The 18,616-nt window shown below is 41.4% G+C and overlaps 1 protein-coding gene across 2 annotated transcripts in view; it reads left to right on the plus strand.

Moving 5' to 3' along the window:
• The first annotated feature begins 1,715 nt into the window (after positions 1–1,715).
• MAP3K21 (mitogen-activated protein kinase kinase kinase 21) overlaps positions 1,716–18,616 on the plus strand; it is a 43,226-nt gene continuing 26,325 nt past the window's right edge. Inside the window, exon 1 of one of the 2 annotated variants that reach the window (XM_048936312.1) lies at positions 1,716–2,492. In XM_048936312.1, coding sequence (XP_048792269.1) covers positions 1,784–2,492 — 709 coding nt within the window. In that variant the 5' untranslated portion in view covers positions 1,716–1,783. The remainder of the gene's footprint in view (positions 2,493–18,616) is intronic. The other variant, XM_048936313.1, reaches the window with a different exon arrangement.

The following is an 18,616-nucleotide window of genomic DNA, read 5'->3' on the forward strand; positions in this document are numbered from 1 at the left end:
CATGTCTTGCCTAACATCTCTCTCCCTTGGCAAGTGGAAATTTTTATTTTACCTTTTGCATACTAAGGCAGATTCTTTTCAAAGGTGACAAAGTTTGTTGACACGAACATCAAATGCAATCACCAGCCATCAATAATATGTTTATAGGCAGTGATTCAAAATATTAATTTTTCAGAAACCACCAAACTTGTTTCCCATATACATACTGATAAAAACATTTACATGCAGACTTACTATATAAATAAAAAGAGATGGGAAAACAAAGGGGGCTTCAAAATTGCCTCTCCTCTGTATCTCACGAGTCTGGCTCAAGCAGATCATTATTCAGAAGCCCCAGGAAGGGAGGGCTTCATTGGAGTTGATGCAACACTGTTTCACTTTGGTGATCTGCCATCTCATCCCTCAAATCTTTCTACTCTCTCTGGTATAATCATACTTGCAGGTCAGAAGAGGGGTGGTAATTTCAGCTAAGGGTATGTATTCCACACAGTGCAGGTAGATGCACAGTACTGTGCCTGTGGCTGCAGGGGATTACCAGAGGTGGAAAACATGACCCACTGAAAGGTCAGTGACAAACTGGGCAGTGAACTTCATCAGCAGCCTGCACGCTGTTCTTCTTAATGATAACTCCACTAGGTGGTGCCATGAGAAAAGTTACAGGAGCTTCATGTTGCTCTCCGTAAAACTGCTCCCATTATTAGATAAGCCTGGAACAGCACTCACACACCGAGATCCTACAGTGCTCCGTGCTGCAGAAACTCCATAGGATAACCCGGGTGTAGCAATTGCTGGTGCATAGTGGTACTTCGGGGAGCAAATTTTTGAACATTAGCTCTAAATAAATATTTAAACTTTTAAACACTGTTCTGCAACCAACACCTTGTCTGACCCAAAACATTCCACAGTTAATTAGTTCCTGCAGATTCTTCAGATAAAGTTCAAGGTGGAATTTGTGTGGCAGAGCGCTTGTATTACAACATACTTTATGGCTTTTATAATAAGGCAAATACGCAGATAAGAAAAAGGTTTGCAATTATCTCTCTGAATAGCTGCAAGGCATTCTCTTATATTAAAGGAAATGTGAAAAGACGTGATAGACACGCCGGTTCTGCATTACTTCTTTTAGGTTAACGTGGTTCAGTAACCATCATAGCGTTTTATTTTTGTTTAGTGTGTCAGATACAGTTTCTGCTGCGGGACGAACAGGAGCTTATCAACTTTGTTCAATTCCAAGTTTCAAATAACTACGTCAAGAATTTGGTCACGATACACAGCTGCAAATGAGACGGTCGCTGAGGGACGTACAGCACTCAACATGCGGGCAATTGAGAGGCACAGAACACGCTGATGATTCCGCCCTGCGGCAGAGCCTCACACCTTCCCCGCGCCCTTTTATCCACCTCAGGCAGCTCCTAGCAGCCTCTGCTCCCAGCGTCACAGGCACAAAGCCCCCGAGGCGGCCCACACCCACTATCGCGCTGCGCGCGCGCGGAAAACACCTACCTACCTACGCCTCCACACCCACCGCAACCCCCTCCCTCCAACCCCATCCTAGTTCTCGCCGCCACGTGATGACCGACAGCCAATCAGCGACGCGGAGCGGGGAGGCGGGAGCAGCGCCACTCCCCTCCCCGCCCTCTCCGCCCGCGCTTGCGCCCTACCTGTGTCAGCCCGGCGGCGCTAGGCCCCGCCCCTCCCGCGGCTCCCGCTCGGCGGCGGCAGGTGAGGATGCGGCCGGGCGGGCGCCCCCGCGGTGGCGGCTGCTGGGGCTGAGCTCGCCGCCATGGCCGCGCCGGGCGCTGGGGCGTCGGGCTCCGGGGGGCCGTGCCCGCTGTGGACGGCGCTGTACGACTACGAGGCGAGCGGTGAGGACGAGCTGAGCCTGCGGCGGGGAGACGTGGTGGAGGTGCTGTCGCAGGATGCGGCCGTGTCCGGCGACGATGGGTGGTGGGCGGGCAAGATCCGGCAGCGGCTCGGCATCTTCCCCGCCAACTACGTGACCCGGCAGCCCCGCGGAACGGCGGGCGAGGAGCCGGCGGGCAGCCTGACCGAGATCGACTTCCAGCACCTGGAGCTGCAAGAGATCATCGGCGTGGGGGGGTTCGGCAAGGTGTACCGCGCAACCTGGCGCGGCCGCGAGGTGGCCGTGAAGGCGGCGCGGCAGGACCCCGACGAGGACATCACGGCCACGGCCGAGAGCGTGCGGCAGGAGGCCAAGCTGTTCGCCATGCTACGGCACCCCAACATCATCGCCCTGCACGGGGTCTGCCTGCGGGAGCCCAACCTCTGCCTCGTCATGGAGTTCGCCCGCGGCGGTTCCCTCAACCGGGCCCTGGCCGCCGCCGCCTCCTCCTCCGCCGCCGTACCCGGGGGCCGCCGCATCCCCCCGCACGTCCTGGTGAACTGGGCAGTGCAGATCGCCCGCGGTATGCTCTACCTGCACGACCAGGCCATCGTCCCCATCCTGCACCGCGACCTCAAGTCCAGCAACAGTGAGTCCCTCGGGGAGCCGGGGGCCCGGGGCGGGGGGCGACCGGCGGCCGGCTCGGGAAGCGGCCTTCGGGCCTGGGCGACCGGGGGAGTGGGGCTCTGCCGCGCCCAAGGGTTGGGCTGGCAGCAGGTGGGTCTGTGCGTCTAGGAGTGGGTCGGTGGTTCTTTCGGAAAGTCTGGGAGATGTGGGTGCGCTTGGAGTACGACAGGACCGAGTCCTGCACATCTCAGGTAGGAAGGAGTGCAGTCAGAAGCGGAACGGGATGAAATCTTGTGCGTGGTCATAGCTGCAGTTTCATGAGATTTCCTTTTCTTGGGCACGGTCTGCTATCCTAGCTTTTACAGAACCTTGGCTCGGTATAGCTTTTAAAGGAAAGATTAATCATAGAATCCCAGAACAGCTTAGATTGGAAGGGAGCTTAAAGATCATCCGATTCCAACCCCCTGCCATGGGGAGGTATGCTGCTGCTTGCTAAATCAGGCTGCCCAGGGCCCTGTGCAGTCTGGCCTTGAGTGCTTCCAGGGATAAGGCAAGTTTTGCTTCTTCTAATAATAAAGATATTGCTTCTGTTTCACTTCTGGACGTCTGCATGTGGTTTTGTCTTTCGTTTGATAAAATTCTGCACAGTGAGCAGTGGTGGGAAACAGTAGTTTAGAAAAGTAGAAACTCTGGTGCTTTCAGCTTTTGGTGTGGACAAAAGCACCTGAAAGAGCGAGGGATTTGTTCAGTTCATCCGTAATGAATTCCTCACCCATCTGTTGGAGCTGGTGCCTTAAGACAGTTGTGTTGAAGGCTGGCTTCACGGGGGTGGAGATGTTTAAGTCCCACCATTGTGGTTGTGTTTCAAACTAGTGGCCTGAAAGTGGAAATCTGTGCCCTTACATAAATGTTTGAAGCTGTCTCTGCAGTCCTGCTGGAAATTTGTCCCATTCAGAACGGAAATGTTACCCTGTTTTCAGTTGGACATCCTGAAGTGGTTAAGTTAAAATGAAAAAGCTTCATTCAAGTTTGAAGCATTTTGTTTGAAAGGCTTTTGTAGTGTGTCTTGAAGGTCATCATGCATGGATTGTTAAGACAAGGCTCAGTCATGGGACTGCTCCTGAGAACACTTTCACTATTTGTTTGATAAAGAAAGGACCTAGCTCAGCTGTATTTGTGGTTCTGATTGTAGCACAAGATGATGAACTCCTGGAACATTGCTTCAGGTCTTCGTGGCCAACGCGTTAAATCCTACGCAGCTCTTAGTAGGCAGCTTGTATCCCAGTTTACTGCGCTGCTCAGACTGAGCTGCTGTACCTTTGCTACACTCCTCACTCCTGATGTGACAATGGCAAAGTCCACATTTGAAATGAACTTGTAACCCTGGTTTAGCACAACACGCAGAGTTGGTGACTGCTGTGTACTGATTACCATTATAATCTCTGTGTATGTAGATAATGGCAGAGCCTTTTAAAAGTGTGCTTTTAATTATAACCTTAATATTTGTGCTTATTCACTGCTTTTATTATTTACTCTGGTTGCCCATGTGATTGACTTTAACTGCATAGTTTTCTCACCCACGTTTCTTAATCGTGGTGAAGCCTGACGATGGTCTTGATCATCTAACTGAATTATAATGTTGGAAGTCAACAGTATGCTAGTGACAGAATGTACTGTTATCATTAAGTTGTAGAATCATTAAGTCATATTTTACATGAATTTAAAGGGACTGCAAATCATGGTAGTGTCTCCTGTTATGTTACTTGTCTGTTTTTCCAGGATTTCACTTTATTCTGTTACTGTCATCTTTCCCAACCTTTTGTTCCTGGGAGTAGAAGGCTGCTAGGGTGTGTGGTGTGCTTGGTGTGGGTAGCATCATCTTGGCAATGTCTGTAGTCACAGACTGGGCTCTGGCTGCTCCTGTTGATCAGCTGCTGTTTGCTGCTTTCCACGGCTCCTTAGTGATGGTGGTCAGTGTTCTCTGCAGAGTAATTCCTGATTGTTTGCCACTGTACTCATTTTGTGCTAGCTTAATGATTTTTACTGAGGAGTTCTTTAGACAGCAAACTGGAAAGATGACTTCCCTTAATAAGGCATGGTATGGGATGCCGACTAAAATATTTCATTTGCAAATACCTAAGAACTATGTTTTCAGCCCCTTCTACCACCATATTTGATCCGGAGAAGATAAATGTCATGACTTGTGGCTGTAGGCAATAGCCAAAGCAGGCTTCTTAAAGGCAAGTGTGTTATTTCTCTCCAATCCCTTCCATGAAGTTGGAATCTGTAGTACAGTGTATCCGCTACTGATGTCGAATTGACGTGACTGGTGAGAGATCCTCACAGACTGAATAGTAGTAATGAGAGCAGTAGAATGTACTTTATTTTTTGACAGCAGTACCTGACTTCTTTTGTATGCACAAGAGTCTTTAGACTCCTATTGGGAGGAGGAAAAAGGTGTTTTGTTTCTAGTAAGGCAACAAACGGATAGACATGCAAATGGTTTCAATATTTGGAGGAAAAAAAAAAATCAAGCAATCTTTGTGAGAGCTGAGAAGGGGATTAAAGGGTGACTGCTGGGTTTGGTTGGTATCAGGGCTTCTTCAATTCTGGAGACCATGTAAAAACATTAATATTTAATGATGATTTCAAAGTAGACAAAGCAAAGGTGTAAAGAACACTCAGCTTTTAAGTAGGTCTGGTGAAATGAAACATAATAACCATGGCTATTAATAGTGATTTGCAAATTGGCTGTGGGTGTTTAATAAAGCCTTTTGCAGGTGACATGGTCATAAGTTTCTTTGGAAAAGAGGAGTCTTTTTTGAGAGTATCTTTCTAAAAGCAGCTTTTATGATCTTAGATGCATAGACTAAGGAGGTTATCTAAAATTAGGGTGGACTTTACCTAACTAAATTCCAAAGGAAAATTTGAAAGTAAATTTGAGGTTTTTCAAATTGGTATATATATAGTTAAGGAATTCTGAATTCAGTAGTAATTTGAATGAAGTCAAGTATCGTAAACTGAAAAAACAGTACCTCCCAGGTACAGATATAGTCTTGGTGTGTTGTTACTGAAAATAAAAAAAGAAGAAACAAAAAAACAAGTTCATCTTCAAGACCAGAAACTAGCAGTGAAACAAGAGAAGTAAGAAACAAGTCTATCTTTTTCTCCTTCTTCAAATCTCAGCATGTTTGCTGACTCTTTCAAAGGATGACTTTTTATTGTGGAGTGGCTTGCATTGGAAGGGACCTTAAAGCCTATCCAGCCCCCTGCTGTGGGCAGAGCTGCCCCCCACCAGCTCAGGCTGCTTGGTGCCCATCCAACCTGGTGCCCAAACCTCCAGGGATGGGGCACCCACAGCTTCTCTGGGCAGCTGTGCCAGGACATCTCCAGCTTCTAAGTAAAGAATTTCTTTCTGATGTCTAATCTGAATCTTCCCTCTTTCAGTTCAAAGCTTTTACCCCTTCTCTTCTCACTATCAGACCATGTAAAATATCTCACCCCACCTCTTCTGTAGGCTCCTTTTGACTACTGGAAAGTTGCAATGAAGTTTCAGAGCCTTCTCTTCTCCAGACTGAACTAGCCCATCTCCCTCAACCTTTCTGCATAGGAGTGGTGGTCCAGCCTTCTGATCACCTTCATTGCTTCAAGAGCTCCATGTCCTCCTTGTGCTGGGGTCCCTGGTCTGGACACAGTACAGTCAATTTTCTCCAGTTTTTCTCTGGTTGAGTCAAATTATTTTCTTTTGGTCAAGGGCACCTCAGTAATTAGGATGCCTCAGTAACCATGGTTATTTAGGGTCTCAGTACAGTCTTGTCCCTTTCTTAGGGGTCTGAATAAGGCTAACAATGTGTTCAGATAAAAAGTGCAAGGCTTCAGTTTCTGAAGTCTAGTGTAGAGTAAGCAGAGGTTTGTGGTTTGGGGACTGATTTCAGATTGTGCAGTACTTCTGCCTTAAAATGTGTTTTATCTGTAGTGCAGCAGCTTTGTGTACTTACAGAAAACATAACAGAAAGTTCAGAATATCTTGCTTACGGCATGATCCAATCTGTGAACACAAGGTGAAGCACAAAGCTAATTCTGTGAAGATTGTGTATATATGCATAATACTGGTGAGTCCTCTGTTGATTTGTTGTAGATGGATATGGAAGTAAGTTTTGGCTCACTAATTCTTCCAGCTTACCAGGATCGTTGCGGCCCTCAGTTTGCTGGAGTGCACGAAGTTTGTATTACATATAGAAATAATCAAGAACAGGTTGACTTTCAAAGACTATTGAATAAAGCCAAGCACGTAACAGTTATAATGAGAGCAGTACTTGAAAACTGAAGAGGTCAAACATACAGAAGAACAATGAAACAGCAGTTGGACAACCTGCATTAATATTACATCCTTCAAAATAATCTCATGTAATAACTCAGAAAAGAGAATTTGGTTTTAAAATCTCCAAGTTTGACGTGGCTTTACAGGATTTCTATTGAATTGGTTGCTTTTGATTAAGGGTGGTGGTCTGGAATTTGAGGAAAACCAGGACAAAATAACCTCTGATTATTGTTTCTATAGATTGTTTGCAGCAGAGCTGTTCAACATATAAAACAGCCTGAAAATAAGATGAAAGTGTTTTCAAGAACTCACAAAAATACTTCTTCTCAAGCTTCCCTACCTAGCAGCTTCATGGTAGCTTTTGGGCTAGGAGATGAGAAAGAAGCTACATGGAAACTGACCTGTCTCTTTACTGATTTTATTCTGAAATCAATGGGGTGCATAATCTGTCTCTTGGCTCTGTTTTGAAGGACTTGCTTGCTTCACCTGTAAAGTTGTAAGGAATTCTTATACGTTGTTAAATGCTTGCATATTCAGTATCTTCTAATGTGTGACTGCAGAGAAAAAGAAAAATCAAAATGAAATTCTATTACAATTGGCTCGGGTAGTTTTGAGAGAGCACTGGCTTTTTTGCAGGTGAGAGCTTAAACTCAAGATGCCCTCTAATGGCAGTGGAACTTGTAGCTGTACAATAGCCATAAGCCAATTACTGTTCATCTTTTAGATTGCAGCAAGACTTAAATACAAATAAAAAAATATTCTCCTGTGGGCAGATGCTCTGCGTCTCCCTCACCTCTTTGTAATGCTCTCATTCATGGGACTTGTGCTCTTCTTTTCTGTTCCCAGTGTCCCATCCTGGGCTACCCCCAGCTCTCCCAGGGTACCAACTCCAAAATAGGGGATTCCTGTCACCTGCTCTAATAGTCTATGTCTGCTATAATTGGTTTGAAACAACTCCTGTAGCCTTGCTAACTGCTGAGCTGGCAATACTGGCTGTCTCTGAGGTCTGGAGAGGAACAAACATTTGTCTGGCAGAACTGAAGTTCCTCTTCTGTAAGACTTCTGTAAAACCCACACCAACTTCACAGCTCTTGAGAACGCGGCATTGCTTTGACTATTTTATCTGACAGTCAGATAAAATTGTGGGACTGAAGGTAACTGGGGCACAGGAGAAGGACTGACAGATTTTTCTTCAGGAAGACTGGCTTGAAAAAGGCCCTTGTCCCACAGGCAAGGAACTGCCAATCCCAGGCTGTGTGTGAGATGGTTTCCTAGTTAGGAAGGTGTTCAGAATACAAATACTTCCACAAATGTTTGAGCCGTTCATGTGTTAGCAATTCAAAATTCTCATGCCTCATTTTTCCATGCTGTATTCATACGGGAAGTCATGGTAATTAAGTGTTGCTATTCTTAATTACTTAAATTACATAAAGATTAGAAGCTTCCTAGCCCATCTTTGTGAGTGTAAGTAGCCCTGCCCTCTGCTTTGCACTGAAGATAATGCTGCTGCATTACAACATTAAAAAATGGTCATATGTTCCTGGAATGTATAGCAGGAAGGAGCACTGGATTTTGTAATCTTACCTGCTTAGTATGTTTAAAAAAAAAAAAAAAAAAAAAAAAAGGCCATAGAAGTACTGCAGAATTTCATCAACTTGAGAAGCAGCATCTCTTTTGAATCTGTTACAAGCTAGCATGACATTCAGTTCAAGTGTTATGCTTTGTTTCATGAAACATTGCTCCCAGTAATCTGTCACATGATTTGATGTGCTCTGACTACATAGATGGGGATTTTATTTTTTTAGAGACCCTGAGAGAATATTAGATACTGTGAGAGCAGCGAATGCTCAGCAGCCTTGAGCTGTAGCGTCTTTCAGTGCATGGGAGGAAATGTTTTACATTGTAACCATTTTGTTTTCGCCTGTTACATTTATTAACTTGCTGCATGTGTTTCCCGTTCAAGAAGAGATGCTGGAATTCAAGAAAGAGCAATTTCAAGTCACTGATTGCTGTGATGGTCACCATCATAGTAGAAATAACTAGTGGTAAAATATCAGAGATTAACTTCCAACTGAAGGATTTGTTTCCGTATTTAAATATAACATGCAGGGAATTCATTACTTTATTATGTTTTCTGTCAAATGAAATTTTGTGAACTACTAATCTGTCAGACAGCATTTGATTGCATAGAATGTAAGCTTCCAGAGAAGTCACATCTAGCAGTTATTTTACTTGTAGATTTAAGGCTTAACTGCAGTAGTCATTTATGTGACCTTAGCCTGGTATCTTCTGAATTTGCTGCTGTTTGATGTTTTTATGGATCTCAAATCTGGACACTAAAAAGTAGAGATAAAATTCTAATCACCTTAGGACCTTGTTTTTATTTTGGAGGCAGTGTGTTCGAGTATATTCACATGCACTCCTTAATGCTGAAAGCAAGATTCTAGCCTGAACCACTAGGTGAATTTAACCCAACTAATTTAAAAACAATAAATTTGAACATCCTTATTTTAACTCCTTTTTAATACAGATTTTGTTTCCCCAAACAAACTGACGCCTGTAGAGTTATTCCTTTCTCTTATTTATGTTAAGACTCTGCATCTTCAACTGATAGCATGATTAATAAAAAAAAACAGTGTTGCTTTGTCCTCTTTCTGGGTCTTACTTGGTTCTTCATGTCTTTCTCCTCTCCCTGTCTTTCTTCTGTCCCCAAAGAAGCTGTTTTACTGTTGTTTTTAGACTGTTCATAGAAGTTTTGTTCTCTTCCTGTTCCTCATTGGACTCTTCCCTGGCAGGTTTCTGTAAGAGACCCATTTTCACCAAGGTTTTTGGTGCTGCCTTCTTGCCACAGGGGAGTCATGTTCTTATCTGTTGCTCCCAGGTTTTCTGACTGTTCTTCTGAAATCAATGGTTTGGAGATGGCATTGCAAGTTCTGGTGCAGGACTTTTAATTACAGTATTTGTAATGAATATCAGTATATTAAACAAAGCTTTAAGCAACACTTGACTAGTTTATTTTTTTTCGAAAGCTGGTTTTCTAGGGTATGGTCACATCCTACCTGTCTCTGAAAGTGGCACAAAGAGCAGTTAGCTTCCAAAGAAGTCAGTGGAGAAATTAGCAGCTCCCATTAGCTGTTAGAATACTTATTCAGTTTTGTTTGTTCTCCTAGACAGTGAAAAAACAACTTTACATGCTGATTGTAACATTTGTGTAATGAGGTATTGTACTTACATAAACATATGTATAATGCAACATAATACAATTAATGTAATTGTGTAACTGAGATGTGAGCATTGATAGCATCGTTACTCTATCGTCAGAAAAACTTGGGAGAGAACTCAGTTTTGAGCTCCAATGTTGTCCCCTCACATTCTGCTTTTGGGACTTCAAGCCCAGCGTGTATGTTTGGACCCTCTGACTAAATGCTGAAAGTTTGATTAAAAAAAAGTTTGATTCTGCCAACTCAAAAGAGCGGAGAAGCAACACATCATTGTATTGTATTTGGATGCTGAATACTGTTTTGTGGTTTCTTTGACCTTAGAAGATAACAGCTTCTTCTTTGCAGCCTCTGTTTTTGTTTGTGTTGGGGTTTTGTTATCACTGAGCTTGAACTTTCTTTTGAATATGCTTCAGTGTTTCAAGTGCTGAAACAGTGGCCTTGTAGTGTGAACCTTCGCAAGGAGTCTTTACAGCATGAGTGACTTCTGCCCTTGATTTTTCATTTCTGATGATCTGTTAAAATTTGAAACATTGAAATTCAGTTCATTGGGTTTTCTCTTGTTAGAGGCATAATTACGGTATTGAAGTTTAAAATATATATAGGTATAAAATATATATGTGTAATACCTATGTATTCTATACCTACATATAGGTATAAAATCACCAGGGTTGGAAAAGACCTCTGACATTGTCCTCCCACCAATATTACCCACTAAACCAAGCCCTTTATGACAACATGTAAAGTTTTCTTGAACACCCACAGGGACGGTGACTCCACCACCTCCCTGGGCTGCCCATTCCAATGCCTCGCCATTCCTTCAGAGAAAAAGTTTTTCTTAACAATCAACCTGAACCTCCTCTGGTGCAACTTGAGGCCATCCCCTCTTGTCATATCACTGTTATCTGGGAGAAGAGTCCAACCCCCCACCTCACCACAACCTCCTTTCAGGGAGTTGTAGAGAGCAATAAGGTCTCCCCTGAGCCTCCTTGTCTCCAGACTGGAAAATCCCAGTTCCCTCAGCTTCTCCCGGTAAGACTTGTGTTCCAAACCCCTCACAAGCTTCACTGCCCTTCTCTGGGCATGCTCCAGGCCCTCAATGTTTCTCTTGTAGTCAGGGGTCCAAAACCAAATACAGTTCTGGAGGCACAACCTCACCAGTGCTGAGTACAGGGGGAGTATTTTAAATACTAAATGACTTGTCTATCTAAGGTAGCAGAACAAACTAACACCTGGTGTCATAAATTTACATTCCTGCATTGACTTATTTTAAAATGAGTTTTCACCATTTTTACTTTGTTTCCCTATGTTACAGAGCACTTATCCTGCATCACTAACTGCTAGTGAGTGGATGTGTAAATTTTAAACCACTTAGTGCATCTTAGTGCTGGTGGTTGTTTTTTTTTTGTTTGCTTGTTTTTTGTAGAGAGAGATATAAAATAATGTAAAATATCACCACAGAAGTATTCTTTCTTCTTAGAGTTTCCAGCCAAGTTTAACCTTTTTTTGTGGGAGGTCATAGCTGCAGTTAAATCAGTCCTAGACATGCCAGTGTTGGCTACATAATCATGCTTTGTTCTCTTCATAGCTACTAAAATCTGTGTTTTGGCAGGTGTGCTATTAACTTAGAGCTGATAAGCCAGCCCTCCCTCTGAAAAATGCAGGAGTAACTGCTTCATTTCTGTGGCTCATTATGGGACAAATTAACCCTTGGAACTGAATATACTTTGGTTTTGTATGTTTGGAAAATTTTCTCACTTTCTTTACCACTAGTCTTAGATGTTACTAATATTTCTCATGGAACTAATTGTAGTTATTTTATCAAGTATTATTTTAAAAGAAAAACTTTTTTTTTTGTTTTTTTGTTTTTTTTTTTACTCATTATTAAATCTCCCTTAATTATTGAATCAAAAAAGCACCCTTCAGTTTTGTCTTCCCAAGAGAAAGAATGCTGCCAAGCTTACTGAGTTCTCATTTAAAATCAAACATTTTGCCTTTGCTATTAAAGAATATTAGAGTCCTGGCAGTGCGCAGTCTGGAGAGGCTGTTCTGCAGCTATTAAAGAAGCTACAAGGATGGAACAAAAATCTTTTTTCTGTCAAGTTTTGTATTTAGAAATATAAAAATATGAGATCAAAATTCAGTCATTTTCTGATTCCTTGTTTTGGAAAAGATTTAGCTTGGCAAAAAAAAAAAAAAAAAATCTACAAGACTCTTTCAATTGCTCTTTATAGGATTGCTTTAATTCTCAGATGAAACCAGTGGCCAAATTTCAGCTCCTTTACAGAGCTGTGACCTGCTAAAATCTCTCAGAAATTATATTAAAGGGGTTTTATGTGAAGTGATGTGTTTCTAGGAGAACTCAATGACTATACTTGATAAAGCATCTACAACCAGAGTTAGTTTGGATTTTTAGGCTAGCTTTTCATAGCAGAAAGCACAGTCAAAAGAACATAAGGTTGTTTTTTTCTTGGTCTTCAACTTCTCCAAGTAGTTCTCTTCAGCAGTGATCTTTTTTAACAGAAAAAAGCAACAAAGCTGGATTCTATCAGTACATCTTTGAATATAACTAGATGTAGAAGAATTGTATTAATTTTGAAATACTGCTCATTTTTGCACTTCCTATAGCACATTGTCTTTGGTTCAGTTTAGCAGCTAGCCGTGCTACAAGGCTCTCCCTCACATCTCTTGACAGACCCTACTGCTTCCTGTATGTCAGTGGATTTGCACATCTGTGGTTGCATACAGGTGGTAGGTAGGAGTTTGGTCAGATGATGGATCCAGCAGAAAACAGTTTTCTCTGGAGACTTTATTTTTTGTTGAGCCATCTGGATAATTAACTTCCTCAAGACTACTCAGTCACTAAGACTCAGCCCTAAAAAGCCTTTGAGGATGAGAGGCTGTAACTAGAGAGGAGACTAAGATATGTATTTGAAGTGACTGCTGGCTCTTAGGGAGTCTTCGCTTTGACATCAGCCCTAATGGCTCAGGTTAGTTAGTAAATCATCTTTAAAGGAAGAATGTGTTTTTGTTTATTTATTTTTAATGTGAATATCTATTTTAATGTGTATATTCACATAAAACTTTATAAAATATCTAACCTTTGATATTTTTGTGCATTAAATATTCTAACGTAAGCATATCAAATGCAACTTTTTTTTTGTGAACTGTATAAAGTAACAACAAAGCACATAATTGACAAATATAAAAAGTTATAAGCAGGAAAATAAGCCAACTGTGTAAATAAGTGCATGTATTCAGAAGTTGTGTCATTTTAAGTGATTTTCTATTTACTGCAAGAAGATGTCAATATAATTTCAAAACAAATTTGAGTTAAAAAGTATTGAGAAGATGATTTTACTAATGATAGTTAAGTTAACACGTTAGCTGCCTTCTGAAGGAAGGGAACCTCTTGGCCCTGGGAGTCATTTTGGGGAATATGAGCCCCTCAGGTATATTCTCTTTGTGAATTCTATTATGTTGTTTGGCATGCATTCATTTGCTCTGTTCTGAAGGGAATGGTCAGGTCTTGCTTGAACTTGAGGTAAGGAAAGCGATAGTACATTTTCTGTATGCTTTTTGTTTTATTTTTATTTTTTGGAGGAGACTTTACCTGGTGCATTATCTACTGCCTATGACTCTCCTTTTGCAGTTATGTATGTAACAGTTAGGGTTTGCCTCACCTTTGTGGTTTGCTTGTTTTTTTAGGAATAGGAAGGAACTGCTTGCAAAAAAAAAAAAAAAAAGGGCATGACTATTTCCTAACACAGTTGATGGTCTTTAAGGAATTGTGAGCACTTTGCTCTGTATGGCTTGAAACTGTAAACATTCTCAGTCAAGAATGACTGATTCACCACCAAACTATTATTCTTAGTAGTTCTTAGCATGTCTTTCTGATCTCCTTTCATTTTGGTCACTGTTTTTATTGCATAGATGCCCTTTAATAACTAATAACAAACAAAGAAGAAAAAGCTTAGAAGATCACTTAAAAGCAAAGTAATTGCTGTGTTTCTAATAAGTGTGAAATTTCCTGGTAGGTGCAGCATAACTGAGTGGTTTGAGTTTTAAATCCAAGTTTCAGCATGGACTGATTTCCATGTAATTGTGAAATTGTAGAGGAATTGCTGCAGTGAAGTAACTTTTCTTAAGTGTAAAACTAAATAGGAGAACTAATCTTGGTATTTTACTAAACAAAGAACTTAATAATGTTTAGAGTGCAGTCTGCTTTTTTGTGTAATGCAGAATCCAAATCCTTTTCAGAATTTACTGTTGAAACAATAATTAATGTCTAATTTCAAATGCTTGTTACCTCTGGTGCTTTCTCTTAAGGCACAACAGAAATTTCTGGTTTGCGTTACAGAACTGTCAGAATAGCAAGTGAAGTACAGATGGCAGGCAGGAAAATAACTCGCAGCATCTGCAGCCTGTGCCAATAACTTGTTAAAACGGCTTTTCTCTCAAGTTTCCATTTGCCCAAAGTTGCTTTAATAATGGTTATTAAAGAAGTGAAGGGGAAGCAAAAAATGGTGATGCAAGGTATGCTGCAGCTGTTGAAATCGCTCCTTTCTCCTTCCTCTTCACTCTCCCTTGCTTTCCTCCTTTCTTGCAGACAGTCAGGCGAGCCTTTGTCGTTCCAGTGTTTTTGCTGATTTCTTGTTCTTTACATGGCCCACTATGGGATGTATTTTTCTTATGCAGATGGTGTATATTTGTAAATCCTTGCTGTCAAGGACATTTTCTGTCAAGTCTTGTCTTGTTTTGGCTTCCCAGTTGGGAACACTTTGTTCAGGACTTCTTAAATGTATGTTGGCTCGTGTGAGGTAGGATTATTATTTTTTTTTAAAGCTAGATGTTCTTAAACAAGTGCATGTAAGACCAAAGTAAGACCAAATTGTTGAGCTGCTTTCAATGTTGTATGAAAATGAAGAAATGGTTATATGTCTGCTGACAAGGATAGAGGAGCACAGTGTCCCTATAATAAAATAGATAAATGTGGATAAAGTAGATAAATGTGTCCTGTGTTTGTAATCTCTAAGAGATGGAATTCCTCTGTGAATGGCAAGCTCTAAACTTATCCAGTGAGGTGATCACAGTCTTAACAGTGTGGAGCTGCAAAGGTGAGGAGGTAACTAACAGCTGCTACCTTGAGAACTGGCAGGAGAAAAGCAAGGTAGCTAAAAAGAAGTGCTGTAAAGGCAAATGGATCACCCTTTTATAGCTTAAAGACATCCTGATCAATTAATGTTTTCACTGTGGTATTTAGTTTGCAGTTGAAATGCTTAGTGGAGCTGGACGTGACTTCTATAAAAAGTGTTGAAATTTAAATTTCTAATTGCAGTTGGTGCCAAATAACTCCAAGTAATGGAAATAATTCTCTTAATATTGTCAAGGTATTGTGTTTCGTTAGCTGAATATGTGGTGTGTTCAAGAAGGTTTTTTGTGTGTTTTTTTTTTTTTTTTTTTCTTCCTGTTAGTTCCTCAGGTAGAGATGCAAGGTTTTCCTACTGGTATTGTTGCATGTTTAGTGAATTACCAGGAACCAAATTCACTTGCAAACAAATGGAGGGGGAACTTTCTGGGGGGAGCTGCAGGGGGACCACAGTAGCAGCATTGTCAGGGCAATCTTTTCTTGGCAAGTAGGGCTGTATAGTAGAAGCTCTCTACTTTCTTTCTGGTATGTTCTTCAGAAAGACGTTATCAGTGGTGGTAAATGGAGTGGCAGTAGGCGCTCAACCTGTAATCCCATTAACTTAAATAGCTGTAAGATTAAATACCTTTTGTTAGTGAAAAATATAGCAGTCAACTGCTTAGAGAACTATTGATGGAGGTAGCTAGTAACTGCTAACTCATAAAAGTCTGCTTAACTCTTCATTTTTACTGGCAACAAAACAGATGCTATGAATAGGGTACGGTAGAAACTGTAGAGTATAAAGAAGAGGAGGGGGAGGGATCCAAATGACTTCAGCGTTTTAGGTTAATTTCTGTAAATATAGGCATTTGAAGTACAACTAAACTCCCTATACTTCTTATTACTTGATCTTCTGACTTGGCTTTTCTAAGAAAACTTTGTGTAGCCACTTAAATCAGTTGTGCCACTGATAATGGTCTCCTGAAAGAGTCGAAATGCATTATGAAATAAAATTGATTTAATTGCATAAAGTCTCTGGATTTCAAGATTTGGATTTCTTGTCAAATGAGAGATTGAGCTAAATGCTGACTTCTAGATAGTTAATAACATCAGAGAAGTATAATGATCTGCGTATCTTTTAGTAACAAAGAGGAGAATTTAGGAAATAACAGTAAAAGAATTGCGTTGAAGACCTGAGTACAAGGTGCAAATTTCCTGGTTGTGCTGACAACTAAGAGGTCTGTCCATGATTCCCTCATGCTTGCTGTAAATACTGTTTCTAAAGCTACGTGCATTTTGAAACATAGAAATGAAAGGGGCTGAGGCAAGAAGGTGAGCTCTTTGTGCAAAACTGCGTGTTAGACAAAATACTTGCAGTTGAAACAAGTTGCTTCAATTCCTCTTTGGAGGTTCAGCTTAGTACTGAAGCGTGCACTGAGGGTGTAGTCCTGGACCTGTCTGAGTTTGCATCCACCCCAGGAATTTGGCTTGTCTAAATAAGCTCTTCCCCATTATTTCTTGACCACTTACTTCCTGGCTGTATCTCATGGCAGTAATATTCCGTGTCTTCAAAAAAAAAAAAAAAAAAAAAAAGAATTGGATCCCTTCTGCATTTCTGTAGTCAGTCAGTTCCTCTCTCTTTCTTTGCCCTTTTTAAACGGGTAGCAGAACCCTGTAACCTTCAGTTCTCTGTTTCTTGGAATACAGTCATCTATGTCCTGCCTCTTACTTCACTTTTTTTTTTTTTTTCCCCAATATATTTTCAACCCAAGCTTTCAAAAAAAGAATGGATCAGAAAAAGCAGCTCTTGTCCAAATGTGACCAAGCCTGGCCTGCTGCTTTGTGCTTCTCTAATCCTGACTGCTGCAGTTGCTGTCTTACCTTTTACGCTCAGCAGCTCTGAGCATAAATGGAGCAGAGAACATGAGAGAGGTAGAAAAGGGAGATGGCACAGGAAGAGGAGAGTGGGAGCACAAGGATGGGATGTTACCGTGACTTGCCTCTTTTCAAGTGTAACTCTGTGGTTTCCTGATGGATAACATGTGTATGGGAACAGAAGTGGTTCTGTAGGGATGATGCCAATTTAAAAAGAGGAATGCAGAGTTGGAAAGAACATGCTAGCCCCACAGGTCCAGTCCCATTGCAGTCTGAGTTTTAAAGCATGCAGTATGTTTTATCTGCACACTGCTGTACCATAAAATGTTTGCAGATGCTATAAGATCTGTAGAAAAAGACTAGCTGTAACTGATAAGGCAGAAAGCAGGCAAAACAGATTAATGGCATTGCTATTTAAGGAACCAGTAGGTTTGATAGGAGAATGTGTTATATTTTATGACTTTGTGAAGAGTAACCTGTGCTATACACTGTGTGTGGGGAGGGGGGAGTGGGGAGTGGGGAGTGGGGAGGAACGACACAGCAGAAGGGAGGTGGGAGAGCAGAGGTGTTGTCTGGAATATGATATGAAGCTCTCCCCACCCCTGCAGCTCCAGGTCTAGAACTGAGTTTAGTCATGAGCACATGAGCAAAATGGATTGGGCAGAGTACCTGGGAGAGTATTATATTGGTAAGAGCACCAGTGCTTTTGACGTGCATCCTGTTCATAAATGTGGTTGATCTCTGCTCTCAACCATTGTTTGTCCTAGCAAAAAGGACAAGCTCTTATCTAAATAGCAAGAGTGACCCGCTCTTCATTATTCTGTTTTCTACACCTGCTTCAGTCTAAGTTCCTGTTGTTGAGCATATATATACGCTGTTCCAGTCATCCAGTATTTCATGTGAAGTCTTATGCCTTGTACAGTTCTAATGGTACTTCTCCATTTCTACAGGAAAAAAAAGCCTTTTTTTAGCATCACTTAGAATTGCGTGAGCTACTTCTGCAACTGTATGCAGCTGCTGTTTTGGTTTTCCTTGTGCTAGACAGAACAGCCCTACCTTTCCTCTTCCTTCACCTCTGCTTTGTAACTCTAGGTTTTGCTGTTGATCCCTTCCAACTTTGCATGTGTTTCCGGTACGATGATCTGGTCTTTTTTGGGGTGGGCTTTGCTATTGGCTCCTGAAATGTACCTTGTATGTTTCCACAGATTGCTAATTGGCATGTGGAACAAGCCTGCTTCCTAATAAACACAGTAATGATGTTTCTATCCTGGTAACTTGTCTTTCAATACCTTCCTTTATATGGAAATATTGATTCTTGTATAGGTTTCTTTGATTAATTCTTATTCTGTTTGCATGATTAAACTTCCTAAAAAGTTCTTGCATCTGATGAGGTCTGCTACCTTAGCCCTTTCTGGGGAACTTCTATCAGAAAAAAAAACTAAATTATTTCATAACTCTCAGCTGCATGTTTCAGCGATGTATATAGGCAATACTTGGATTTCCAGTTTCTCTTTAGTAGCATGACATACTTAAAGAGTAAAAGTTCTTTTTAATCTGTATGGTTAAATAGAAATTTGTTAGGGATGCTGTTGGAATACTTCTGT

This window comes from Lagopus muta, chromosome 2 (genome assembly GCF_023343835.1).
Source record: "Lagopus muta isolate bLagMut1 chromosome 2, bLagMut1 primary, whole genome shotgun sequence".
Lineage (NCBI taxonomy): Eukaryota > Metazoa > Chordata > Aves > Galliformes > Phasianidae > Lagopus > Lagopus muta.